The 23,246-nt window shown below is 42.0% G+C and overlaps 2 protein-coding genes across 2 annotated transcripts in view; both read right to left on the reverse strand.

Moving 5' to 3' along the window:
* Positions 1-12,587, reverse strand: part of LOC143984087 (nicotinamide N-methyltransferase-like) — a 32,548-nt gene extending 19,961 nt beyond the window's left edge. The window contains exon 1 of the mRNA XM_077484404.1: positions 11,880-12,587. The gene's annotated coding sequence lies outside the window, so the exon portion shown is untranslated. The remainder of the gene's footprint in view (positions 1-11,879) is intronic.
* A 269-nt stretch (positions 12,588-12,856) lies between these two features.
* Positions 12,857-23,246, reverse strand: part of ARHGAP42 (Rho GTPase activating protein 42) — a 531,185-nt gene continuing 520,795 nt past the window's right edge. The window contains exons 23-24 of the mRNA XM_077484403.1: positions 20,084-20,163; positions 12,857-16,571 (exon numbers count right to left, since the gene is read on the reverse strand). Coding sequence (XP_077340529.1) covers positions 16,483-16,571; positions 20,084-20,163 — 169 coding nt within the window. The 3' untranslated portion in view covers positions 12,857-16,482. The remainder of the gene's footprint in view (positions 16,572-20,083; positions 20,164-23,246) is intronic.

The following is a 23,246-nucleotide window of genomic DNA, read 5'->3' on the forward strand; positions in this document are numbered from 1 at the left end:
ACGGAGGCTCGGGACACAGGTAGGCTGGACACACACACACACACACACACACACACACACACACACATGGACACACACACACAGGGATGGATGGATGGAGACACACACACACAGGGATGGATGGATGGATGGAGACACACACACACAGGGATGGATGGATGGATGGAGACACACACACACAGGGATGGATGGATGGATGGAGACACACACACACAGGGATGGATGGATGGATGGAGACACACACACACAGGGATGGATGGATGGATGGACACACACACACACAGGGATGGATGGATGGATGGACACACACACACACAGGGATGGATGGATGGATGGACACACACACACACAGGGATGGACGGACACACAGGGATGGACGGACACACAGGGACGGACACACACACAGGGATGGACAGGCATGTCTCACCCTCGGCTTATACACGAGTCAATAAGTTTGCCAGTTTTTTTGGGGGTAAATTGGGGGCCTCGGCTTATATTCGGGTCGGCCTATACTCGAGTATATACGGTAATCCACACAAAACAAAAAGGAAGAGAAAAAAAAAATGGAGATCCGAGATGTGCTGTATGCACAATAGATCAGCCAGTGGCCAATTCAGCAGCAAACACTGACGGGCAGCTGGTCAGGGTGGGGGTATAGTTCAGCAAATACGATTTATGTCGCAAACCATTCCGGACGGGCTGTTGTTGAGAGAGTGACCCGGGTTCATTATCAGCGACGGTTATTCTTGCGGGATCCGCGGCCTGCACCAAAGGAGAATGGGTTTGGGGTCCCTGTGTGATTGCTCGTATCCTGTGGTGGATCCAGTAGAACACCCCAATCTCGTAGTAGTTTCAAAGCCCCTTCCAGGGTGGAGATGGTATGGGGTATGCCATTGTAGGTGGCCAATATGGTGGCCGGGTGACGCCATTTGTACTGTATTTTGTGGTTATTCATGGCCTTAGTGATAGTGCGGAGTTGTCTGCGCATCTGTAGCGTGTATTGCGACAAGTCAGCGTAGAGCTGGATATCTGAGTAGGGAGCAGGTAGTGGAGACAGTTCTCTCGCTTTCAGGAGGATTTGTTCCTTGGCTTGGAAAAAGTGTACTCTGAGGAGAACATCTCTAGGGACCTCCGCCTCAAGATGGCGTGGTTTAGGCAGTCTATGGATGCGGTCAATCGTTAGTTCTATAGGGGACAGTTCTGGTAGTAAGCTGGAGAAGAGGGTGCTAGCGAAATTATGCAGTTCTGTAGGCTGTACAGATTCCGGGATGCCGCGTATCTTAACATTATTGCGCCTTGAGCGGTCCTCAAGGTCCGCGAGTTTAGATTTCATCCATAGGGATTCATCTTTTTGGTCATGATATGCATCGACCAGATCATTAATCGTTTCCGTGCACTCTTCTACTTTAGTCTCTATGAAAGTCACCCTGTTATCCATGTGCTTCATTTCAAGTGAAAATTTGTTTATCAAGGAGGAAAGATTTGACATGAGGGATGATTGAAGGGACACTAACATGTCCTTCATGGTGGTGTCTAGCACCGGTTGCCCCAGTGTGGGGAACTGAGCGATGGATGATTGTAAGGAAGAAATGGCAGTATCATTATGTAGGCCTGTACTCACATTATCTGCGGCCTGTCCTGCTGTATCCATCCGCATCCTGGTTTTCGCTGGGCTTTGGGTAACAGGGGTCGCTGGAGCATAGTCTGGTGAATCTCCTGAGTCCATCCTGTGCTTCATTTCAGGTGGATGGTGTAAGGCATGCTCAGGAAAGGATAGTGAATGGCGCGCTGTGCCTCCGGCGGCGCCATCTTGCCTGGCTGTGTGGGGCTGATAGGCGAACGATTGGAGGCGCCGCGGGCCCGGTTCCTGCCCTCGTTTGCGGGACATCTCGGTCGCTGGTGATGCGGGTAGCCACGGGGGATCTATCGGTGCCGCGGATGTCGGTGTGGAGGCCCGGGAAGTCGCTTTGCCGTCCGGATGATGTGCGGAGCTCTCAGCTCAAGCTGCCATATTCGGCCGCGCGCAAGCCACGCCCCCCCTGAAAAGTTTTTAATGGCTGTCCATGGTGTCATTAGAGAGATTTACTTTAACCTCCTGTCCTGCTGACAACATTATACCATACAGGAAGTGAGGGGAACATTCCAACAGCAACACAGGCAGAAATGTAAGACTTGCTCTGGTCAATAAGGGGCATAAAGGTACAAGCGTGAACTAGTTAAACAAACTAGTCTGATATGTGCTTATATTTTAGGTTAGAGTAATGTAAATATGGAATTGAGCTCCATTGTAAAAAATGAAGGCACACTATGAGTTAAGTCCAGTGAAGTGCATGACACCTCCTGGGCATAGCTTTATTATTTGTAGTGAGCGTTATAGTTCTCTTGACAAGACAGCTATCACTGTAGTTCCAGGAGAGTGACACTGATCCTTTTGAGCTTTCAACGTGAACAGGAGACATAAGCTGCAGCTGCTATGCCTGCCCCCCCCCCCCTCTTCCTTCCCATTCACAGAAGCCTTTGTATTATGTGAACATATTTGCAAAATACAAAGCTTACTCTGAATGGGCAGCAGAAGGAAGGGGCGGGCATACTCTGTGTGCCATTCTCCTCTCTCACACCATCAGAGCCTCAAGTATAATTCTAGATAGAGCAATAATCCTATCAGGTATAAGTAATAGAGATAAGTCCAGGATATCACTGTTGGGAACATTTTACATCTGTGTGTGAACTAACTACAAGTGTTGGCATCCTTTGTGGTTGTCAGCTTGTAGTTCTCAATGAACTACCATGGCGCTGTGGAGCACTGTGGTAGATTTCTTCCTGTCAGTACATATGAGTACGGGTACACAGTTAGGCCGCGTACACACGGGCGGACTGTTCGCCCAACTAAGTTCGTCAAACAATCCGACAAACAGTCCGCTCAAAATTTGCATGAACGGACTTGACCACACACGATGAACGAACAGTCCGCTGAAAGCGTGCGCGATGACGTCTACAGCACGTACGACGGGACTAGAAAAACGACGTCCTATACACTGCAATGCAACCTTCGGCCGTGTAAACCCTTTCTGAGCATGCGCGATACTTAGTCCGTTCAACTTGCCTACACACGAGCGGACTGTCCGCTGAAACCAAGTTTGGACGGACAAAACCAAGTTTGAACGGACTGTCTTACGGAAATTCCGTAAGACTTTGTTCGTCAGACTGTCCGCTGAAACAGTCCGCTGAAGCCCACACACGAGCGGACTGCCCGCTGAAACACTGTTCAGCGGACTAAGTTGGGCGAACAGTCCGCCCGTGTGTACGCGGGCTTAGGCCTCTTTCACACGGATGTCAGTTTTTTAGGCGGACCTGAACGGACGCTCCATAGACCTCTATCCGTGATCGGATCAGATGAAAACGGACTCTACGGTCCATCTTCATCCGATCCCCCATAGGGGAGAGCGGCGCTCTGCCAGGTGCGTCCCTGCACAGTGTGCAGAGACAGACCTGTCATCTTCCTGCTCAGCGGGGATCGATGGTGCGATCCCCCGCTGAGCAGAGCGGGCTCCATACATGGACACATCCGTGTGAAGGAACCCATACACTTACAGATCTGCAGGAGACCTGCATGGCACCAGTGATCTGCTGATCGCTGGTGCAATGCTTTACAGGCTCCAAAACAAAAAATGAATAAATGCAGATTTTTTTAACTGCAACCTTTAACTGTGCATTAATTTTTTTCTAAAACTCATAGTGTGCCTTCCCTTTTTACAAGGTGGCTGAATTCATGGAATTCAGCTTTAAGCACATGTAAAATGGGAACCCTTTATCATTACCTTGATTTAACTAGAAAAAGACTGATATCCGGGACTCCATTAGAAAGATTTTCCTTACCTTCCGGTCCTGCCGACAGGAAGTGGAGGGAAAATGTCGCCGGCTGGAATGGTGAACGAGGACCACTGCAGAGGCTTCAGTCTAAGGTAAGTAATACATAATGAGCTAGTATGCTATGCATACTAGCACATTATGCCTTTGTCTTGCAGGGTTTTTTTTGTTTGTTTTGTTTGTGGGTTTACAACCACTTTAATTCACAAACTACAAGTTTGCATCTTTATGTAATTTTTTTTGGTTTTATGATTTTTATTTACAGTATTTCACAAAAGTGAGTACACCCCTCCCATTTTTGTAAATATTTTATTCTATCTTTTCATGTGACAACACTGAAGAAATCACGCTTTGCTACAATATAAAGTAGTGAGTGTACAGCTTGTATAACAGTGTGCATTTTCTGTTCCCTCAAAATAACTCAACACACAGCCATTAATATCTAAACCGCTGACAACAAAAGTGAGTACACCCCTAAGTGAAAATTGGGCCCAATTAGCCATTTTCCCTCCCCGGTGTCATGTGACTCATTAGTGTTACAAGGTCTCAGGTGTGAATGGGGAGCAGGTGTATTCAATTTGGTGTTATCGCTCTCACTCTCTCATACTGGTTACTGGAAGTTCAACACGGCACCTTATGGCAGAGAACTCTCTGAGGATTTGAAAAAAAGAATTGTTTCTCTACATAAAGATGGCCTAGGCTATAAGAAGATTTCCAAGACCCTGAAACTGAGCTGCAGCATGGTGGCCAAGACCATACAGCGGTTTAACAGGGCAGGTTCAACTCAGCACAGGCCTCGCCATGGTCGACCAAAGAAGTTGAGTGCACGTGCTTAGCATTATATCCAGAGGTTGTCTTTGGGAAATAGACATATGAGTGCTGCCAGCAGGTTGAAGGGTTGTGGGGGTCAGCCTGTCAATGCTAAGACCATACGCCACACGCTGCATCAAATTGATCAGAATGGCTGTCATTCCAACAGGAAGCCTCTTCTAAAGATGATGCACAACTAGCAGATTGGGCTTGCGAAGTGGACAGGATCGAACATATTGAAAGAATGTTAGCATGGGATGCTGATAAAAGTGAGGTCACACCATTATGTGGACCGTTTGGTTACACTTCCGGTTCTCTTCTGATTTTGACCTTTTTATAGCGGATACAGCTCCTAATGTTCCCCTGGGCCCTCTCATGAGTAGCTTGATATACCTTATCCCCAATCTCCCTTTCTTTCTCATACTTCCCTCTTTTTTTGTCTTTTCTCTTTTTCTCTGTCCATATTTCTTTGCCCTTTCTAACTTCTACTCCTCCTTCCTTACCTTTTTAAGATTATAGTCATTTTACCGGCAGATTCGCCACACTTTCAGGTGATAAGCGTTGCACCTTGGTTTTATCTGTTATCTACACCACTGTTTAAAGTAGTCTACTGGTTACTTGGTTTACCCTTACTGGGTTTATTTCACTACATTCCTCGATGATTTCCACATGACTATGATTACATGATACATGTTCTTTTAATGTCCTTCTGATTCTAATCTATACTTGTACACTCAATGAAAATATGTTATTCCTTGCCTATGTTTATTTATTGTGGTGTTAAAAAAAAAAGTGCTTGAAAAAATAAAACAGATTCAACATAAAGATGATGCACAAGAAAACCCACAAACATTTTGCTGAAGACAAGCAAATGTACTGTAAGCTGGATACACACTATACAATTTTCTTTAGATTTTTTCCTTCAGATTTACAAAACCATATCATGTGAGATCAAACCTTTTTTTTTTACTTAATAATTTTTTTATTCATTTATATAATAATTTAACACCAAGAACATAGCAATAACAGAAATTACAGTATAAAAAAATAGCAATTATGAAAAATACTTTCTTCACAACATAAATGTTACAATATTCTAAATTATATCAGATAACAATACTATTTCCTTAGCCACCCAAACCCTCCCACCCTCTTCCTAACTTCCCCCCATCCCTGCACCATATAAGTGTACTTATATCCACTAATTATACGAAAAAAGAAAAAAGAAGAATTTACAAAAGAAGGGAGAAAAAGAGAAAAAAAAAAAAAGGAAAGAAGAAAAGAAAAAAGAAAGAAAAAAGAAAGATCAAACCTTAAGCCCTTGTACACACGGTCGGACATTCTGACAACCAAATCCGTTGGATTTTGTCCGACGGATTTTGTCCAAAATTGTTGCATACACACTGTCGGACAAAGTTACAAAGTTGTCGGAAAATCCGATTGTACATAACATGATGATGTTATTTCATTATGACGGTACTACGTTCAGGCTAGTAGCCAATAGCTTTGGTCTAGGAATTTGATCTGAGCATGCGTGGCACTTTGTCCATCAGAGTAGGCTACACATGATCGGAGTATGTCCAATCGGAGCATTTTGTCAGAAAATTTTACCGGCAAGTTGGAAAAGTTGGTTCGTCGGATATTCCGACGGAAACAGTCCGATGGAGACCACACACAGTTGGAAAATATCCGACAAAGCGGTCCGATAGGACACATTCCGTCAGAATCTCTGACCGTGTGTACAAGGGCTAAGAGTTTAAATTTGTATGCAATCGGGGAGGCCCTTGTACTACATTGTTTGGTAAATCTAAAGGAAATTAGACAACAAAAGTTGTATAGTGCGTATGGGGCTTAAGTTCAGATAGTGCCAAGCATGTGTGGCGGCAACCAGGCAAGGAGTACAAAGACAAGTGTGTCTTGCCTACAGTCAAGCATGGTGGTGGGTGTGTCATGGTCTGGGGCTGCATGGGTGCTGCCAGGACTGGGGAGCTACAGATCATTGAGGGAACCATGCATGCCAACATGTACTGTGACATACTGCAGCAGAGCATGATGCCCTCTCTTCGCAGACTGGGCCACAGGGCAGTATTCCAACATGATAACGACCCCAAACCACTTCCAAGATGACCACTGCCTTGCCATAGAAGCTGAAGGTAAAGGTGATGGACTGGTTAAGTATGTCTCCAGACCTAAACCCATTTGAGCATCTATGGGTCATCCTCAAATGGTAGGTGGAGGAGCGCAAGGTCTCTAACATCCACCAGCTCTGCAATGTCGTCATGGAGGAGTGGAAGAGGACTTGTGAAGCTCTGGTGAACTCCGTGCCCAAGGGAGTTAAGGCAGTGCTGAAAAATAATGGTGGCCACGCAAAATATTGACACTTTGGTCTCAGTTTGGACATTTTCACTTAGGGGGTGTACTCACTTTTGTTGCTAGCGGTTTAGACATTAATGGCTGTGTGTTGAGTTATTTTGAGGTTACAGAAAATTTACACTGTTATACAAGCTGTACTTTACATTGTAGAAAAGTGTAATTTCTTCAGTGTTGTCACATGAAAAGAATAAACTAATTAAAAAAATGTGAGGGGTGTACTCACTTTTGTGAGATACTGTACGTATTCGCTTATTTGTACTTATCATTTTTCTGTTAGCGCGGCATGCTGTTATGATAGAGTTATTCCGTGTGTATGTTATCCTATTCATGATGTCTGCCGCAGCTTATTCATATTGATTTATTGTACTTTACCATTTGTGCAGTATCACTTTCCAGTTTCGTTATAAATAAAAAGCCTGACATCTACTAAACAGAAGTACAAAACAGACAGAAAAGGGTCTGTTCCTTCAGCGAAAACATTGCCATTATTTAAGATAACAAAGTAATAGGTACATTGTTATTATTTTGGACAAACTAGGCCTCCTTTTGGCAATACTGTTAGCAAAAATAATACATTTTTCTATGGACCCTATAGACAAAAAGATGTAAAGAAAAAAGAAAAACATTTTTTTTTCTATTTTGATCAGTGCTTTTTATTAACCCTTTCCCAACAAGTGTATGCATTTAGGTGGCCTCATAAAAGTGGGTCTTCTTCAATATATGCTCTGCCCTGTTTGTGATGAGAGTATGCTTCACCGCTCGTTCCCTGCACAGAGACTGGGCTCTCCAAGAGCCCTGGGTATTGTACTAATGATCTGGAATCGGGAGACCCTGTTCCCAAAAACCTGAATGCTTTAATAGCCTCTGATTGGCTATCACAGTGATCAGTCATGGTACAGTCTGCCCCTGTGTTATTTTCTTCCTTTGAAAGGAGAAAAAGATACATTTTACACTAGAGGTAAACAAGTAAAGATATGTGTAAAAATAAAAAAAGAGAAAAAAGAAAGGAAAGAGAAAATAGCTAGATCAGGGTTTGATCTAGGTGAGCGTCAGGAATGAGTAATGGCGCGCACACACGACCGTTTTTCCATCAGAAAAAACTCTGATGCTTTTTTTGATGGCGTTCCACTGAAACGGACTTGCCTACACACAATCACAAAGTCTGATTGTTTAGAACGTGGTGACTTACAACACGTACGACGGGACTAGAAAAAGGAAGTTCAATAGCCAGTAGCCAATAGCTGCCCTTGCGTCATTTTTGGTCTGTCGGAACAGCATACAGTAGAACGGTTTTCCCGATAGGAATTGATTCCGTCGGAAAGATATAAAACATGTTCTATTTCTAGGTCCGTCAGAATTTAAAAAAAAAAAAGTCTGCTGAAGCCCACACATGATCGGAATATCCGATGAAATGATTCCGTCTGACTTTTTTTGCCGGAAAGTCCGACCGTGTGTACACAGCATAAGGCTCCGTTCACATCCAGGCGTTGCTATTTTACAAGACTTTTTTGTTTTTCGGGCATTTTTTCAGAGTTTTGCAGCGTTTTTCTACAGGCGTTTTCAAGATTAAAAGGTCACCAATGTAAAAGCAGTAAAATTCCTGTAATCTGCAAAAAAGAAGCTCGTACTTTTTTGAGTGAGGGGCATTTTGCTTTAGGTGACAGAACGTTCAGATGTGAACAGGGGCCATTTAAGTGAATGGGATTTGTCTTGTTTGGCATTTCTAGAGCTGTGGCTTAGAGCAGAAAAACACCCAAAAATGCCTAGGTGTGAACGGAGCCTTAAGCCCCATACACACTATCAGTTTTTCTGCTGAGTTTTTCCTTCAGGTTTACCAAAACCATGTAGTAGAAGGGCCTGCCTGATTGCATACACATTGAAACGCCTAAGGTTTGACCTCATATTATATGGTTTTGGTAAATCTGAAGGAAAAAATCAGCAGAAAATCTGATAGGGCCAAGGTTAGGATCAAAGGTCAAAATCAAAGATTGGGGTCAAAGGGGTAGGGGTTTTATTTAGTAGTGGTGTTAGTGTGTTTAGGGTAGGATAAAAAAAAGCAATATTTGCACTATTGTTTCGGATACATACAACAAATAACATACTCATACTGTATGTGATATCGAACAGGAGAATTTATTTTGGGTTTATTCTTTGGTGATAGGTTATGGAAATAAGAAATATACAGCTATATTTTAAAAAGTGATATTTTTTACTATTTTAGGCCAATTTTCCTTTGATAATAATAAATACAAATTACTATTTGCCACCAAATGAAAGCCCAAAAACAAATTGGTTGTGATTATATGTACAGCTTTATTAACATATGTCAAAGTTGCAAAACTGTGCTCAAGAGTTAAGATTTGTTATACCTTACATTATGAAGTGGTTGAAGTAGTTTTACTGTAAAAAAATAAAAAAAAGTATATATTTTACAAAAAAAAAATTGTCCTATTTAAAGTGACACTAAAATTATGTTTCTAGTTTCTAGTACAAAGTTTGGTAAATTTATTTGCAAATGAAAAAATAAACAGGGCTTTGTGGAGCTCAGAGTGTTAAAGTAGAACTATAGGCAAAACTGTTTATTTTTTTTCCATTTTGGATAGAGTAAAGTAGGGGCATAACCCCTGTCAGTTTTTTTTATTTTTGGCACCTGTGTCCTATTGGGGAGAGTTCTCTTCACTTCCTGTCCCATAGCTGAATGAATGAATGAATGAAATACTTATATAGCGCACAATGCAAACTGAATCGCCTCTAGGCTAAACAGGAAGTGAGAGGAAATCCAGACCCAATGTGAGTAAGTCACCATAAAGACAGCATGGCAGTCAAAGTAATCAAAGTAGTCAAGGCAAATACACTATATTTGTATGTGAATCAATCTGTGCTCATCCAACCACTCATGAAATACCTAAAATAAAAAGGTGAAAAATAGTGCAGATATGACAAACACTAATATACATAAATAAATGCTGCTATCTCCTGACACATGAAATACTTAATTTCAAGTATATATATATATATATATATATATATATATATATATAGATATATAGATATATAGATATATAGATATATAGATATATAGATATACACATATACATATATATATATATATATATATATATATATATAGATATATATATATCTATATAGATAGATAGATGGATAGATAGATAGATATAGAGAGAGAGAGAGATTTTCCCTACAGCTTTTCTCTTTTCTGAGGCTCCCTGTTCCATCTTTGAGAGGTCCGCCTTTCCTAACCTCACTGTTATATATTCTGTGGGCATCTAATTCAGGGGCGTATTAAAGATGAGACACTATACATATATCTTTATAAGAAAGCCCACCCGGCATAGCCTCCATTAAATTAGAGACATATTTAATAAACATGTTTTTGCTGGGTCACCTTTATATTTTTATATATATTTATATATTTTTTTATTTTTTTTACAGTTTGTTTATTTCTTGTACTTTGTCCTGGCTCCCACACTCGCCCAGGAATTTGCCCTTAAGGGCCTATAGATGTCCCCTGATTTGATTGGTCCAGCCAGGGTAAGCTTCTATGTGCATTCTATATGGGGATGCAGTTATGGGTTGGAATTGTGTATATGACATATTATTCTTAGTATTGTTTTGATCTTTGAACTTGCTCACCTCTATGGCAGATTTGAGGAGTGTCAATACATGTTCAAATCCTTACAATCATTATTGCATGTATTTTTAAATGTTTTGTTTATAAGCTTGATTATTTATGTTTGTCCTTTATAGAGATAACTGCATATAATGTCTCTGGAAGCATACTCCTGAAGAAGCGGTCACACCGCAAAACATGTTGAGTTTGAACTGATCTAAGACGACATTCCGATTCCTTTCCCTGGATGGATGCACATCCAATTTCTCAGTTCTTCTTCAGATAATCAATTTATATGTACTGTATACTCCCTCTCCTCAGGACCTTTTTAATCATGGCTTTGTCTTAATAAATTTATATATTTTTAAACAAATGTCTATTTAAGTCCTTACCGTACCATGAGAGTCCACAGTTGCCTTAGACCCTCTGCCTTTCCTTTTTTCTATGAGAATTTTTGATCATTCTCCCAGAAGCGCATTTGTGAGGTCAGGCACTGATGTTGTGCAAGAAGACCTGGCTCAGTCTCCGCATAATTTCATTCCAAAGGTGTTCTATCAGGTTGAGGTCAGGACTCTTTGCAGGCCAGTCAAGTTCCTCCAACCCATGTCTATATGGACTTTGCTTTGTGCACTGGTGCACCCAAAAAACAACCCCCCCCCCCCCCAGCCAAAAACATTCCCATAGACACACTCCTAAACCTTCTGGACAGCCTTCCCAGAAGAATATAAGCTGTTATAGCTGCAAAGTGTGGGCCAACTCAATTTTGAACCCTACGGACTAAAGGCAGGTGTCACAATACTTTTGGTAATATAATGTATATTCCATTTAGGGGGCTCTTGATAAGTACCTTAGAAACTAACTCAGTTCACATGAATCCAGCCTGTGATCTGCAGTAGATGTGTAGTCCATCTCAAGGGGGCATGGAGGAAGGAGAAGAGCAGAACACAGCATGTCATTGAGAGATGAAATAAAGGAAGAGAGAGATAGAAGCTACATTTGTCTTATATTTAGGCATATTGCACTTATTTTAGTTTTAAATAATGTGAGTTTAGTGTCACTTGGTAAAGTTGTAAGACTTCCTTGAGAAATCTGTTTTGGAACAGGGAAGTTCATTCCATCTAGTGCACGGCTCAGACTATGAACAGGATAATATAAACCTACGAGAATTCTATAAACAATCCCATATATAGTTAATTACCTGTCAGACTTTAGCTGGTTGTGTCCTGGGTTACAGAGGGTCCAGCCTCTAAATATACTCCTGTTTTCTCCTAAGTAGTTGGTAAAATCCAGCAGGAGAGAGTGAAGGATGATGCTTTACACTTTAAGCAATCGCTGAAGACACGCTCGCACTCGGGGCACTCGGGGTTCGTACTCAGGACAAACTGAGCATGTGCATCCAGAGAATGATGTAGCACCTCTCAGTTCGTCACTTCTACACGTTTCAGGGGTAGACACCCCCCTTCCTCAGGAATTTGACATAAAATTCCAGAGGCATGCATGGCTTATCCCCCTGACACGCCACCTTGCTGGAGTGTAAACATATCTGCAGGGAACACTGAAAGTAAACATCATTCTTCATTCTCATGCTGGATTTTTACAAAACACTTGGTAGAAAAAAAAGGAGTATTTTTAGTGATGGGATCCCAAGTAACCCAGGACACAACCAAAAAAAAGTTTGACAGGTGATTAACTATGGATTGTTCATATTAAGGCCTGGTTCCCACCAGTGCGATTTCAGATGAGACTGCGGTCACACAGAATCACAGGACAGTGGGAATCACATCATTTTCAATAAGGCCCTTTCACATCAATGCAGTGCAGTGCATTCGTCTCTGAAGATTATATTATTCTGTTCATAGAATGAGAAGGAGCACAATTTAAAGGAGGAGTATGGTCAAGCTAGTTTGGTCATACTTCTCATGTGGGTCACCAGAAAGCACTTACTTTTGCACTCCTGTGACTTAGAATTAGACAACAGTGGGCTAATGTCTGCTATCAGCTGGCATCACAGAGCCATTCTAGAGAGGATCCCAACAATGATGTTGGGATTCACCCAGATTTCTGACTGGTAGATAAATTAGCTTCTCAACATACCGCTGAGAGCCTGGTCAAATCCAGACCAATTTGTATGTTTTGCCAGGTACAACAATATGTTACAAATTTCACCATCACAAATTTCCTGTTTATAAATATGGTTTTATTCAACAACTTATACATAACATTTTATACATAGGAATATATGTACAGCGTGTTTTCAGGTGCAATTATTTACAAAGATAGCTATTTATAATTATATAAAATTAAATTGTATGTGTGGGTTAAAAGGAAATCAAAATTTTGAGAACCCTCAATCTGAAAACATAGAAGTAATAATTTTCTATGTGAACAAAGAAAGGCTGCAAAAAAAATCTCAGTGGTTTATACAATAAAAAACTGTGCTGATTTGAATACTTATTTTTAATTCATGTTACACCTCCCATCCTGCAGGTGGCAACATTGTCCAACAAAGTCTACTTCTTTTGTCCTCCATGTTTTTTTTATGGATACATCCACTGTGGAGACCCCCCCCCCCCCCCCCAAAAGAAAAAAAATCCTTAAATTGTGTTTTTTATTAAGTTCACCAACGTCTGAGATCCATACTTATTAAAGCATACATCCTACCAAAACATTATTTTGTTTTGGATAGATTTAGGAAGGCTTAGAATCCCTGACACTTTTTACTGCTGTTCTGTCCCATGAAACCATTGTCACCATGATTGTATATAAGCAAAACTCTCTCTTTACTGGACTTATGCTGCATACACACAGTTGGATTTTTCGATGGGAGTTTTTTGTCGGAAATTCTGACCGTGTGTAGGCTCCATCGGACATAGGAATTTCTGACACACAAAATTTGAGATCTGGATCTCAAATTTTCCAACAACAAAATCCAGAGTTGGAAATTCCAATCGCGTGTACACAATTCCGATGCACAAAGTTGTACGTATGCTCGGAATCAAGCAGAAGAGCTGCACTAGCTATTGAACTTCAATTTTCTTGGCTCGTCGTCCGTCACCGCTTTCTTGACATTCATAATTTCCAACAACATTGTGCAACCGTATGTATGCAAGACAAGTTTGAGCCAACATCCATCGGAAAAAATCCCAAGGATTTTGTTTTTAGAATGTCCGATTGTGTGTACGCACCATTACACTTCAACATTTGGACAGGGCTGGCTTTTCTGCATAGTCAACATAAGCCATGGACTAGGGCGTAATGGCTACCAGGGGTGGCAGCTACCCATACATCATGCTGTTGAACAAAATCTTGAGTATAATAAAAGGTTCCAGACATCCCCCTGTGTGCCAGTACCATCTAGCTGGGTCTTCAGTGTTGCCGTCCCTGCACAGTTAATCCCGAGTAGTTGGTGCAGTAGCCTATTATGATTATGATAGTCTAGTATTACATTTCCCCCACTTTGCCTCCATATACTACTTTGTAAACTGCTAAACTGCACAGCGGTACATTAATGGGAGAGAATGGACTTGCCTAATGCACCAAAAAGGTACATGTACCACTTCGTGAATGGCAACTCAATGCAAATGTGTGCATGGGCCCTAAGTCATTGGTTCGAGATTTACTGACACAAGTGAGAAAATGAAGACTGCTGATCTTTATATTTCGATAATACTACAGGGAAATTATTGACTGGGGTAGGAAGATGTAGCCCAAGATCGTAGCCTAACTGGGAAGGAATTATAAATTCAGCCCTGATTTCAGATTTGCTGCCATGTGCAGCATGATGTGAAGCACATCTGGACATGGCATGGGCAAATTAAAATTCAGCCACATTGTATCCAACAGTTAATTCATTTTTAGAAAAAATATATACTGTATATCACAAAGGGGTACATTCACAAAGCAGGGGCCATACCCCTGCTTAAAAAAAATAAAAATAAAAAAGAACCACCACAGATGTGCATTGGACTGCAATAAAATGTAATGAGAAAAAAGCTGGGAGGAGAGCCAATCACATGACCATTCAAATATGCTCATTCATGGTCAGTGACTTAAAAAGTATTGGTGTCAGAAAGCCAGGAAACTAGCATTTTTAGAAGGAGATCAACAACGGTGCCCTCTATGTCCCCTCAGTTATTTCTTTCCAATGTTGTAAAAAAAGAAAATTCAAGACATTCAAAAACACCAAATAGCGGTGATCTGCAAGTATAGAAAAAAAGCACCTCAAAACCTTTGTCAACAATATTGTTAGCAACTTCAATAAAATAACAAAATTGTTATTGTCTGGATGGATTCAAGCATCAAGAAAAGACAAGTGATTACTGACAAACTGCTACAAGCAACACCAGAGGCAACTCAGAGCCACACATGGCTTGGTGAGCCTCTGACGGGGGTGACTGCTCCATAATAATGGCTGAAAGCTGCGCAGATCGCTGACTGTGGCACAGAATCGCACTGGAAAAAAATGTAAAACATGTATTTGCACATGAAGTAGATAAGTGATATGATCTTACATTTGTATTGTAGGCACCTGCTGCACTCAACTGTTTGTGTTTTTAAATAATTGTTTGTTAATTACCACAGAGTTGGTTGGGTATAGACAGATATTTCCTATCCCTTCCAGTTGGGTTAGAAACCCCAGAGGAAGGAAGTGGAGAGAGAAAGGAGCTGAGACTACATTTCCTGTCCATGGAAAAACTTCTGAATCCAGGTTTTACAAGTGCAAGTGCTTATTGTTTAACAGTTTACTATTTACTATTGTTGACCATAGCTTCTGGGTATACCTGTTTATAATATTTAAAGACTGGTGACAGAAGTATATCTGTTCCCTTGGTGTTATCTCACGCACACTATACCAGATAGCTAAGTTTGTGATGTGTGGTGTGTATGTAGGGCCTTTTCAGCCCTTCAGCACTAGGGCCATTTGTTCTATGGCTCTGGTCTTAACTGGCACAAATCTTTACTTATTCAGGTGAAATGGCTAAACCTCTGGGTATAATGTAGACATGCAAATTACAGAATGTATAGCAAGCATAGGAAAATGATTGCATCTTGTTCAGGCTTTGGCACAGTTCTTCTGCTCCTCATATACTGGTTTGATGAGGCTGCCAGCTGCAATAATGCCCCAGTAGTAAGGCACTTGGGGGTAACGGGCCTGAGCCAGCAACCACAAAAACTCTCATTATTTGCATATTAGAAAACCAAGGTATAGTCTGTGACATGTGCTGGTATATATAATTTGCAGAAAACATAACTGGTCATGGAGTCTTCTACAAAGAGACATTTGCATTAAAATGAAATATCATACACATCAATACCTATAGCCTTCATGGAGGGCAAAGTTAGTGATTTGTTGGCAAATTAAATCACATTTAAATACCCACTTGTACATACAACGTGAAGATAAAATATAGTTATTAAAAAAGTAAATTACTATTGCAAAGAATATGCACTTAGGTCAACAATCTACCCAAACAATCCATTTCATTCAGAGGACAACATCTGAGTGGGTCAGGTACCGGATAATGGGATCAGTGCAATTCCACCCTGAATTAAGTACCGAATCTCTTAAGCTTCTGGTCACTTTTGAACACATACGTAGGAACATGACCATATGATTGGATACAGTATCCATGTAAAAGTTAAGTCTTTTTTAAAAAGTCTTGGTGGACCGTTCTTCCAAAGCATCCTTCAACCAAAGAGGCCTACATAAGCCTACATTCTCCTTCATCTGGCTCTTCGTTATATTTGCTTCTTATGTGTCACCATGGATACCATGAAAATATGGCTATCCACTAACATCATCAGAGGTAGACAACATAATTCTCTGGAACTAATCCGGTTTTGCCCTCGTAGGTCGCCTTTAACCAGCCTGGCTCCACAGATCTGTGCACTGAGTAACATAAAAAAGATTGAGATTAATACGATTTGACATGTAAAATTGGCCAACACAACCAAGTTAAAGTTCAAAATCAGGTTTTTGTGTCTTTATAGTTGCCGGTTTGTGGTAGGAAAGGCTTTAAAAAGAGGAATTTCGACTTGCCTCTACATTCTATAACTTGGAGTACAGTGCAGGACACAGGGAAACTAATAATAGACACTGATTTATAAGCTAATACCTTCAGGTGATGCACTAAGGAATAGAAGGGAAGGTGTCCCGTGTTCTGTAATGTACTCCAGTATATGGAATTTCCTGGTAACTCAAAAAATATTCTTATTAAAATAGGACAGGACACGAGCAAAACATGCATTGCCCCTGGGACAATCTCAAAGCAATGAATGATAAGGTTAGGCAACAACTACGCAAACAAAACTGTGCCAACAGGTGCAACAAGGGTCAAAGGGCACAACTTCAGAGCGTTGCTACAAGATCCTTGTGGCCAAAAGCTGCATACGCAGAAGACTAGACTTTCACCTGGTAGAACTTGAGAACTATTGAACTGGTAGAAAATGAGCAGAGAGCCAGGTGGTGGCCTTACACTAGACGTGTGCAATTTGTTTCGGTCTGAATATAAATTCGGACACATTTTTGGTTGTGGCATCTTCCCAAACTCTCTAAAACATGTGCTAGTCACCCCCATACTTAAAAAGCCCTCACTGGACCCCACCAATCTTAACAACCTATGTCCCATCTCCTTACTCGCCTTCTCCTCCAAACTTCTTGAAAGACTGGTCTACAGCCGACTGAGTGACCATCTGACCATGAACAAGCTTCTTGATCCCCCTCGGTCTGGATTTCATCCTCAACACTCCACGGAAACTGCTCTCCTTAAAACTCTCAAATTACCTACTAATGGCTAAAACCAGCGGACACTATTCCGTACTACTTCTCCTTGATCTCTCTTCTGCCTTTGACACAGTGGACCACCCCCTCCTCCTCAAAAAACTCCACTCCTTTGGTCTCCGTGACTGTACACTTCGCTGGTTCTCATCCTACCTATCCCACCACTCCTTCAGTGTCACTTACAACTCTACTTCCCCCTCTCCTCTTCCCTTCTTGGTTGGGGTACCCCAAGGTTCTGTTCTTGGACCACTCCTTTTCTCAATCTACACCACCTCCCTGGGTCAGTTGATTGCCTCCAATGGCTTTCAATATAATCTCCACGCTGATGACACCCAAATCTATCTCTCCATCCCCTAGCTCTCTCCATCTGTCTCCTCACACATCACCAACTTACTAGCAGACATATCAGCCTGGATGTCACATCACTTCTTCAAACTCAACCTATCCAAAACCAAACTCATGATATTTCCCCCCCCCCCTCAGATGCCACTTTCCCTGATTTCTCTGTCGATATCAATGGTTCAACTATCAACTTGTCCCCCCACGCCAAGCTCCTAGGTGTAATCCTGGACTCTGAACTAACCTTTCGGCCCCACATCCTATCGTTATACAAAATTCACCGCCTCAACCTCCGCAACATCTCCAAGATATGCCCCTTCCTAACCAATGTCACCACAAAGCTTCTAATCCACTCTCTGGTCATCTCTTGCCTCGACTACTGCAAATCCCTCCTTATTGGCTTATCTCTATATAGACTATCCCAACTTCAGCCTATCATGAACGCTGCTGCCAGACTCATCCACCTCACAAACCACTCAGCATCTGCTATGCCCCTCTGCCAATCCCTCCATTGGCTGCCACTTTGCCAACAAATGAAATTCAAGATACTAACTATAACTTACAAAGCCAGTCCCAACCTGGCTCCCAGCTACATCACTAACCTAGTCTCAAAATAAAAAACCTAATCGCTCTCTTCGCTCCTCCCAAGACCTCCTGCTCTTGAACTCCCTTATCCCCTTATCCCATGCTCGCCTTCAGGACTTCTCCAGAGCCTCTCTCATCCTCTGGAATGCTCTACCCCAATCTGTCCAATAATAAAAATCACATAAAAATTAGAAGAGATATTATTCCAGGCAAAGAGAAGGTTGGAGGTTATATCTGTGAAAACTGTTCACTCAACCGAAGGCCTGGAGCAGCTGAATTGTCCTGTGGATGTTATTTAACAACTGGAGGCAAATTGAGTCCTGGATACCCTGAATTCTTAGAAGGGCAAGAAGAGGGGAAAACTGAAAATGACTGCTACTGCAAAGTGCAGAAAGTGCTGATGAGGTGGATAAATGTGGATATGCAGCTACGGAACGATCGGAAATTCCAACAACCTTGTGCGACCATGTTTATGCAAGACAAGCTTGGGCCAAAATCCGTTGGAAAAACAAATGACGGACTTTGTGGTCGGAATGTCTGACCATGTGTATGGGGCATAAGGGCTTCTCACTTTTTCTAAAATAGAACATGAATTGGGACCAGAGAACAGTGTTAATATTGGTTCCTGCTCTGGTGCGAGGGAAGCATTGCCACTTTGAGGTTGTTTTGAGGACCTTCGACAAAGCCAGTTTGAGTGAGGTTTTGCTGTGGCTCCCTTTTGCCTGCTATCTGCCACAGCCAATGGTGAGGGTATTCTCCTGTTGGGTACTCATGGGGTAGGGTGCGAACTAATAGGGTAAGCATGTCCAGAAGGAGTACACAACCCAGGTGTAGACCATCCTGTAGCAAAGAGGAAGCTCTTGAGTGCCTTATAAGGGCTCTAGGTGGAAGTGGGGGTAAAGTGTGTGACCTGTAGTGTGATGTCAACAGCTTCGGGTCTCCGGGCTCAGCTGTACTAAAGATGATTTGATCAGGAAAAATTTCCTCCCACCCTCTCCTCTATTGAAAAAAGATGAAACATGATCTGTAAATGGGGGTAAATCTGATCAGTCACAGTATTCTTTCCTCCATCCATAGATCATGTTAAAAGCAGTGTAATTTGTGAAAGAACTTTTCTTAATGGAGGAGAGGGCAGGACAGTGTGTGTGTTCCTGTTGGACCATCTTTAGTGCAGCTGAGCCCGGAAACCTAAAGGTGTTTGCAACACTGGAAGTTCAGCAGCAGGAAGCGGACAGGACAGCCCTGCAGTGAAGATTTCAACATAATCCAGCACCCTGCACATTGTGGGACAGCCTTCATTAGAGGTAAGTAATGTTAGTAAAGCTGTAAAGAAAAAAATTTTTTTAAACTAAATTTCAATTTTAATTATTTATAACAGTTCATCCAAAACAATAGCAAGGTAGCTATTTATTGTGATTGCCTATTACCTAACTGTGTGTTTTGTCCTGAGTGCTCCTTCACTATAAAACAAAAGACAAAAACTGTACAATCAGCCCCAATTGAAGGAGAATAGATCAGAACAGGAACTAAAGGAATATGTGAGGTTATCATAATTTATCTGAAATGAAGAAGAAAATTATGTAGTCGAAGATGAGATGTAACAGAACAGATCTGGAAAAAAAAAAATTATGTTTGCTGTGTAACACCCTGAATAAAATGCAGAATTACCGAGAGCCAATATTAGAGCACAGACTTACCGTTGGAGAATATCGCCCCCTGGGGGAAGGAGAGCTCATGGCTGTGTTCTGCTTTACATGAGTACATTGCTTTTGCTTGCCTTAAAAAAGTTAGGTAAAATAAAAAGTTAGTTAAAAGATGAAAGTATACTATAAAGTAATTCACATGCACAATAAAATTTTATATTTAATGTGTAAAACACTGCTGTTTATCTTCAGCAAAACTGAATGGAAATATTCCTCTGCACACACAGTACTGTGAGCATTTCTACAATAATAAAAAAGGAAAGATACAGTCTGTCATTTTTTTACAGCAGATAAGAAAATAAAACTGGCTGCACAAAGAGCAACTCTAGACAAACAGGCAGAAACACAACTACAACCAATACATAGAAACCTTGCAAATGATTTGATTTGTACGTGGGATCCTAAAACCTGCATTGCATCATACTGTATATTATAAAGAGGGTGGCAAAATTTTGAATGTGGTGTTGCCCCTCTTCCTACCCACTTTGTGACGTAAATTTGTATTGAAAGAAAAATGAGGCTGCCAAATGCAGTTCACAGACCCACTCCAGGGTCAGTTTGGTCACACACTCACTCCAGGGTCTGTTAGGTTACATACTCACTCCAGGGTCCGTTTGGACACATACACACTCCAGGGTCCGTTTTGGACAAATACACACTCCAGGGTCCGTTTGGACACATACACACTCCAGGGTCCGTTTGGACACATACACACTCCAGGGTCCGTTTGGACACATACACACTCCAGGGTCAGTTAGGTCACATACACACTCCAGGGTCCGTTTGGACACATACACACTCCAGGGTCCGTTTGGACACATACACACTCCAGGGTCCATTTGGACACATACACACTCCAGGGTCAGTTAGGTCACATACACACTCCAGGGTCCGTTTGGACACATACACACTCCAGGGTCCGTTTGGACACATACACACTCCAGGGTCCGTTTGGACACATACACACTCCAGGGTCCGTTTGGACACATACACACTCCAGGGTCCGTTTGGACACATACACACTCCAGGGTCCGCTAGGTCACATACACACTCCAGGGTCCGCTAGGTCACATACACACTCCAGGGTCCGCTAGGTCACATACACACTCCAGGGTCTGCTAGGTCCCATACACACTCCAGGGTCCGCTAGGTCACATACTCACTCCAGGGTCAGTTTGGTCACACACTCACTCCAGGGTCAGTTTGGTCACACACTCACTCCAGGGTCAGGTACCAATTAACATATCAGTATGATATTGAACAAATAAAGAGCATCAGAATCAAAACCCACACAGACATGAGCAGAGCATTCAGACTCCATGCAGATGCTATCTCTGGCAGGATTTAAACTCAAGAGAAAGGTAATAACCATTTAGCCCCCAAGCTTTTCTAGAGCTAGATAGTACATCAAGCATCTTTGTTATGCCCCTAGAAATGGCCTAAACTGTCAGTAGGGTCAGCTACAAAATCCCTTATTTATGGTGTTGGCTTAATTACTGCTACCTTATAACAAAACACTTTTTTTTTAACATATTTATTAATAAACATGACATTGAAAATACAGAAATGAGCTAATGTTCCCATGTAAAAGACATTTTCTGGGCATACAGTGTTCTGTGCCCCTGATAGAATCACTGGAGTTGGTTTACTAAAGGCAAATATACTGTGCACCACTTTGCAAGGTCAGTTGCAGTCATTTTCCACAGAGCTTAGTAACTGGGGTAAAGATCTGCTGATTTCCATCAAATGCACGCATTTTCTGTTGAAAATTAGTGCATGTAATGTGCACAATGTACTTACCTTTAGTAAATCATCCCCAATGTGCATGTTGGACTGTGTTACCCCAGCTAGGCAGCAATGTGAGCCTGGAAATTATTTTGAATTGATTGCAACTATGGAGGAGCTATTCAACAAAACTCAACATTACTTACATAGTAGTTACATAGTAGGAGAGGTTGAAAAAAAAGACGAAGTCCATCAAGTCCAACTTTTGTTTGTGATTATATGTCAGTATTACATTGTATATCCCTGTATGTTGTGGTCATTCAAGCGCTTATCTAATCGTTTTTTGAAACCAGCAATGCTCCCCACTGAGACCACTACCTGTGGAAGGGAATTCCACATCCTTGCCGCTCTTACAGTAAAGAACCCTCTATAAAGGGTATACCCTTGCATGGTTGCCAGCAAATCATGAGAGCTGTTGAACCAGGTCTCTAAAAATTCTCACAAAATTAAAATCCTCCTCGTACAACAGTATCTCTAGTTCACACATCTTGTCCACCAGGCTTCTGGCATTGGTGAACATGCCATGTAGTTTAGAGCGATCGCATACTATCATCTCATTGGGGTTCCAAGATTGCAACTAGGACTAGTTACTATACTTATCTTGGGTTTATGTGCTTTATTCAACCTACCACTAATGCCACCAATACTGTCCTCTGGAATATGTTCCGTGCTGACTATCTCTACCTCTGGGCCCTGCTTCCGTCGCCAATTTTAAAATCCCCTCTAACTTTTTGGCCATCTTTACTCCCAGCTGATCTACACCCTCCTCATTTTGGTGCAGACCGTCACTTCGAAAGTACTGATGATCGACTGAGAAGTCAGCCCAGTCCTTCATGAACCCAAACCTCTCCTTACTACACCAGCTCCTCAGCCACTTGTTTACTTCCCTAATCTCCCTCTGCCTTTCTGGTGTGGCTCGATGTACCGATAGTATTCCACAGAATACTACCTTGGAGGTCATTTTTCTCAATTTAGCTCCTAAGTCCCTAAAATCTTTTAGGACACTCCATCTGCCTCTGACTTTCTTATTTGTGCCAACGTGCACCATGACAGCCGGGTCTTCCCCAGCCTCTCCCAGTAATCTGTCCACCAAATCGCGAGCGCCCGGTAGACAACATACAGTTGGGCACTTCAGGTCCTTGTCACAGATTGCCCTCTCTGTCCTAAGAATTGAGTCCCCTACCACCAGAATCTGTCTTTCCTTTCCCTTCGCTTCCCTCACCCACTCTCACTGGAGGAGTTCTTCCCCCGGCAGCTAGGAGAGTCCCTCAGCTCCAGCAGTGCTGGTCCCTGACTAGTTTCACCAATGTCACTTAATGGAGCAGACTTATTGGGATTCTCCTGCCCAGGATCGGCCTCCCTGGCACTTCTC

Source organism: Lithobates pipiens, unplaced genomic scaffold (assembly GCF_037356315.1).
Source record: "Lithobates pipiens isolate NorthernLeopardFrog02 unplaced genomic scaffold, aLitPip1_a1.2 Scaffold_16, whole genome shotgun sequence".
Taxonomy (NCBI): Eukaryota; Metazoa; Chordata; class Amphibia; order Anura; family Ranidae; genus Lithobates; species Lithobates pipiens.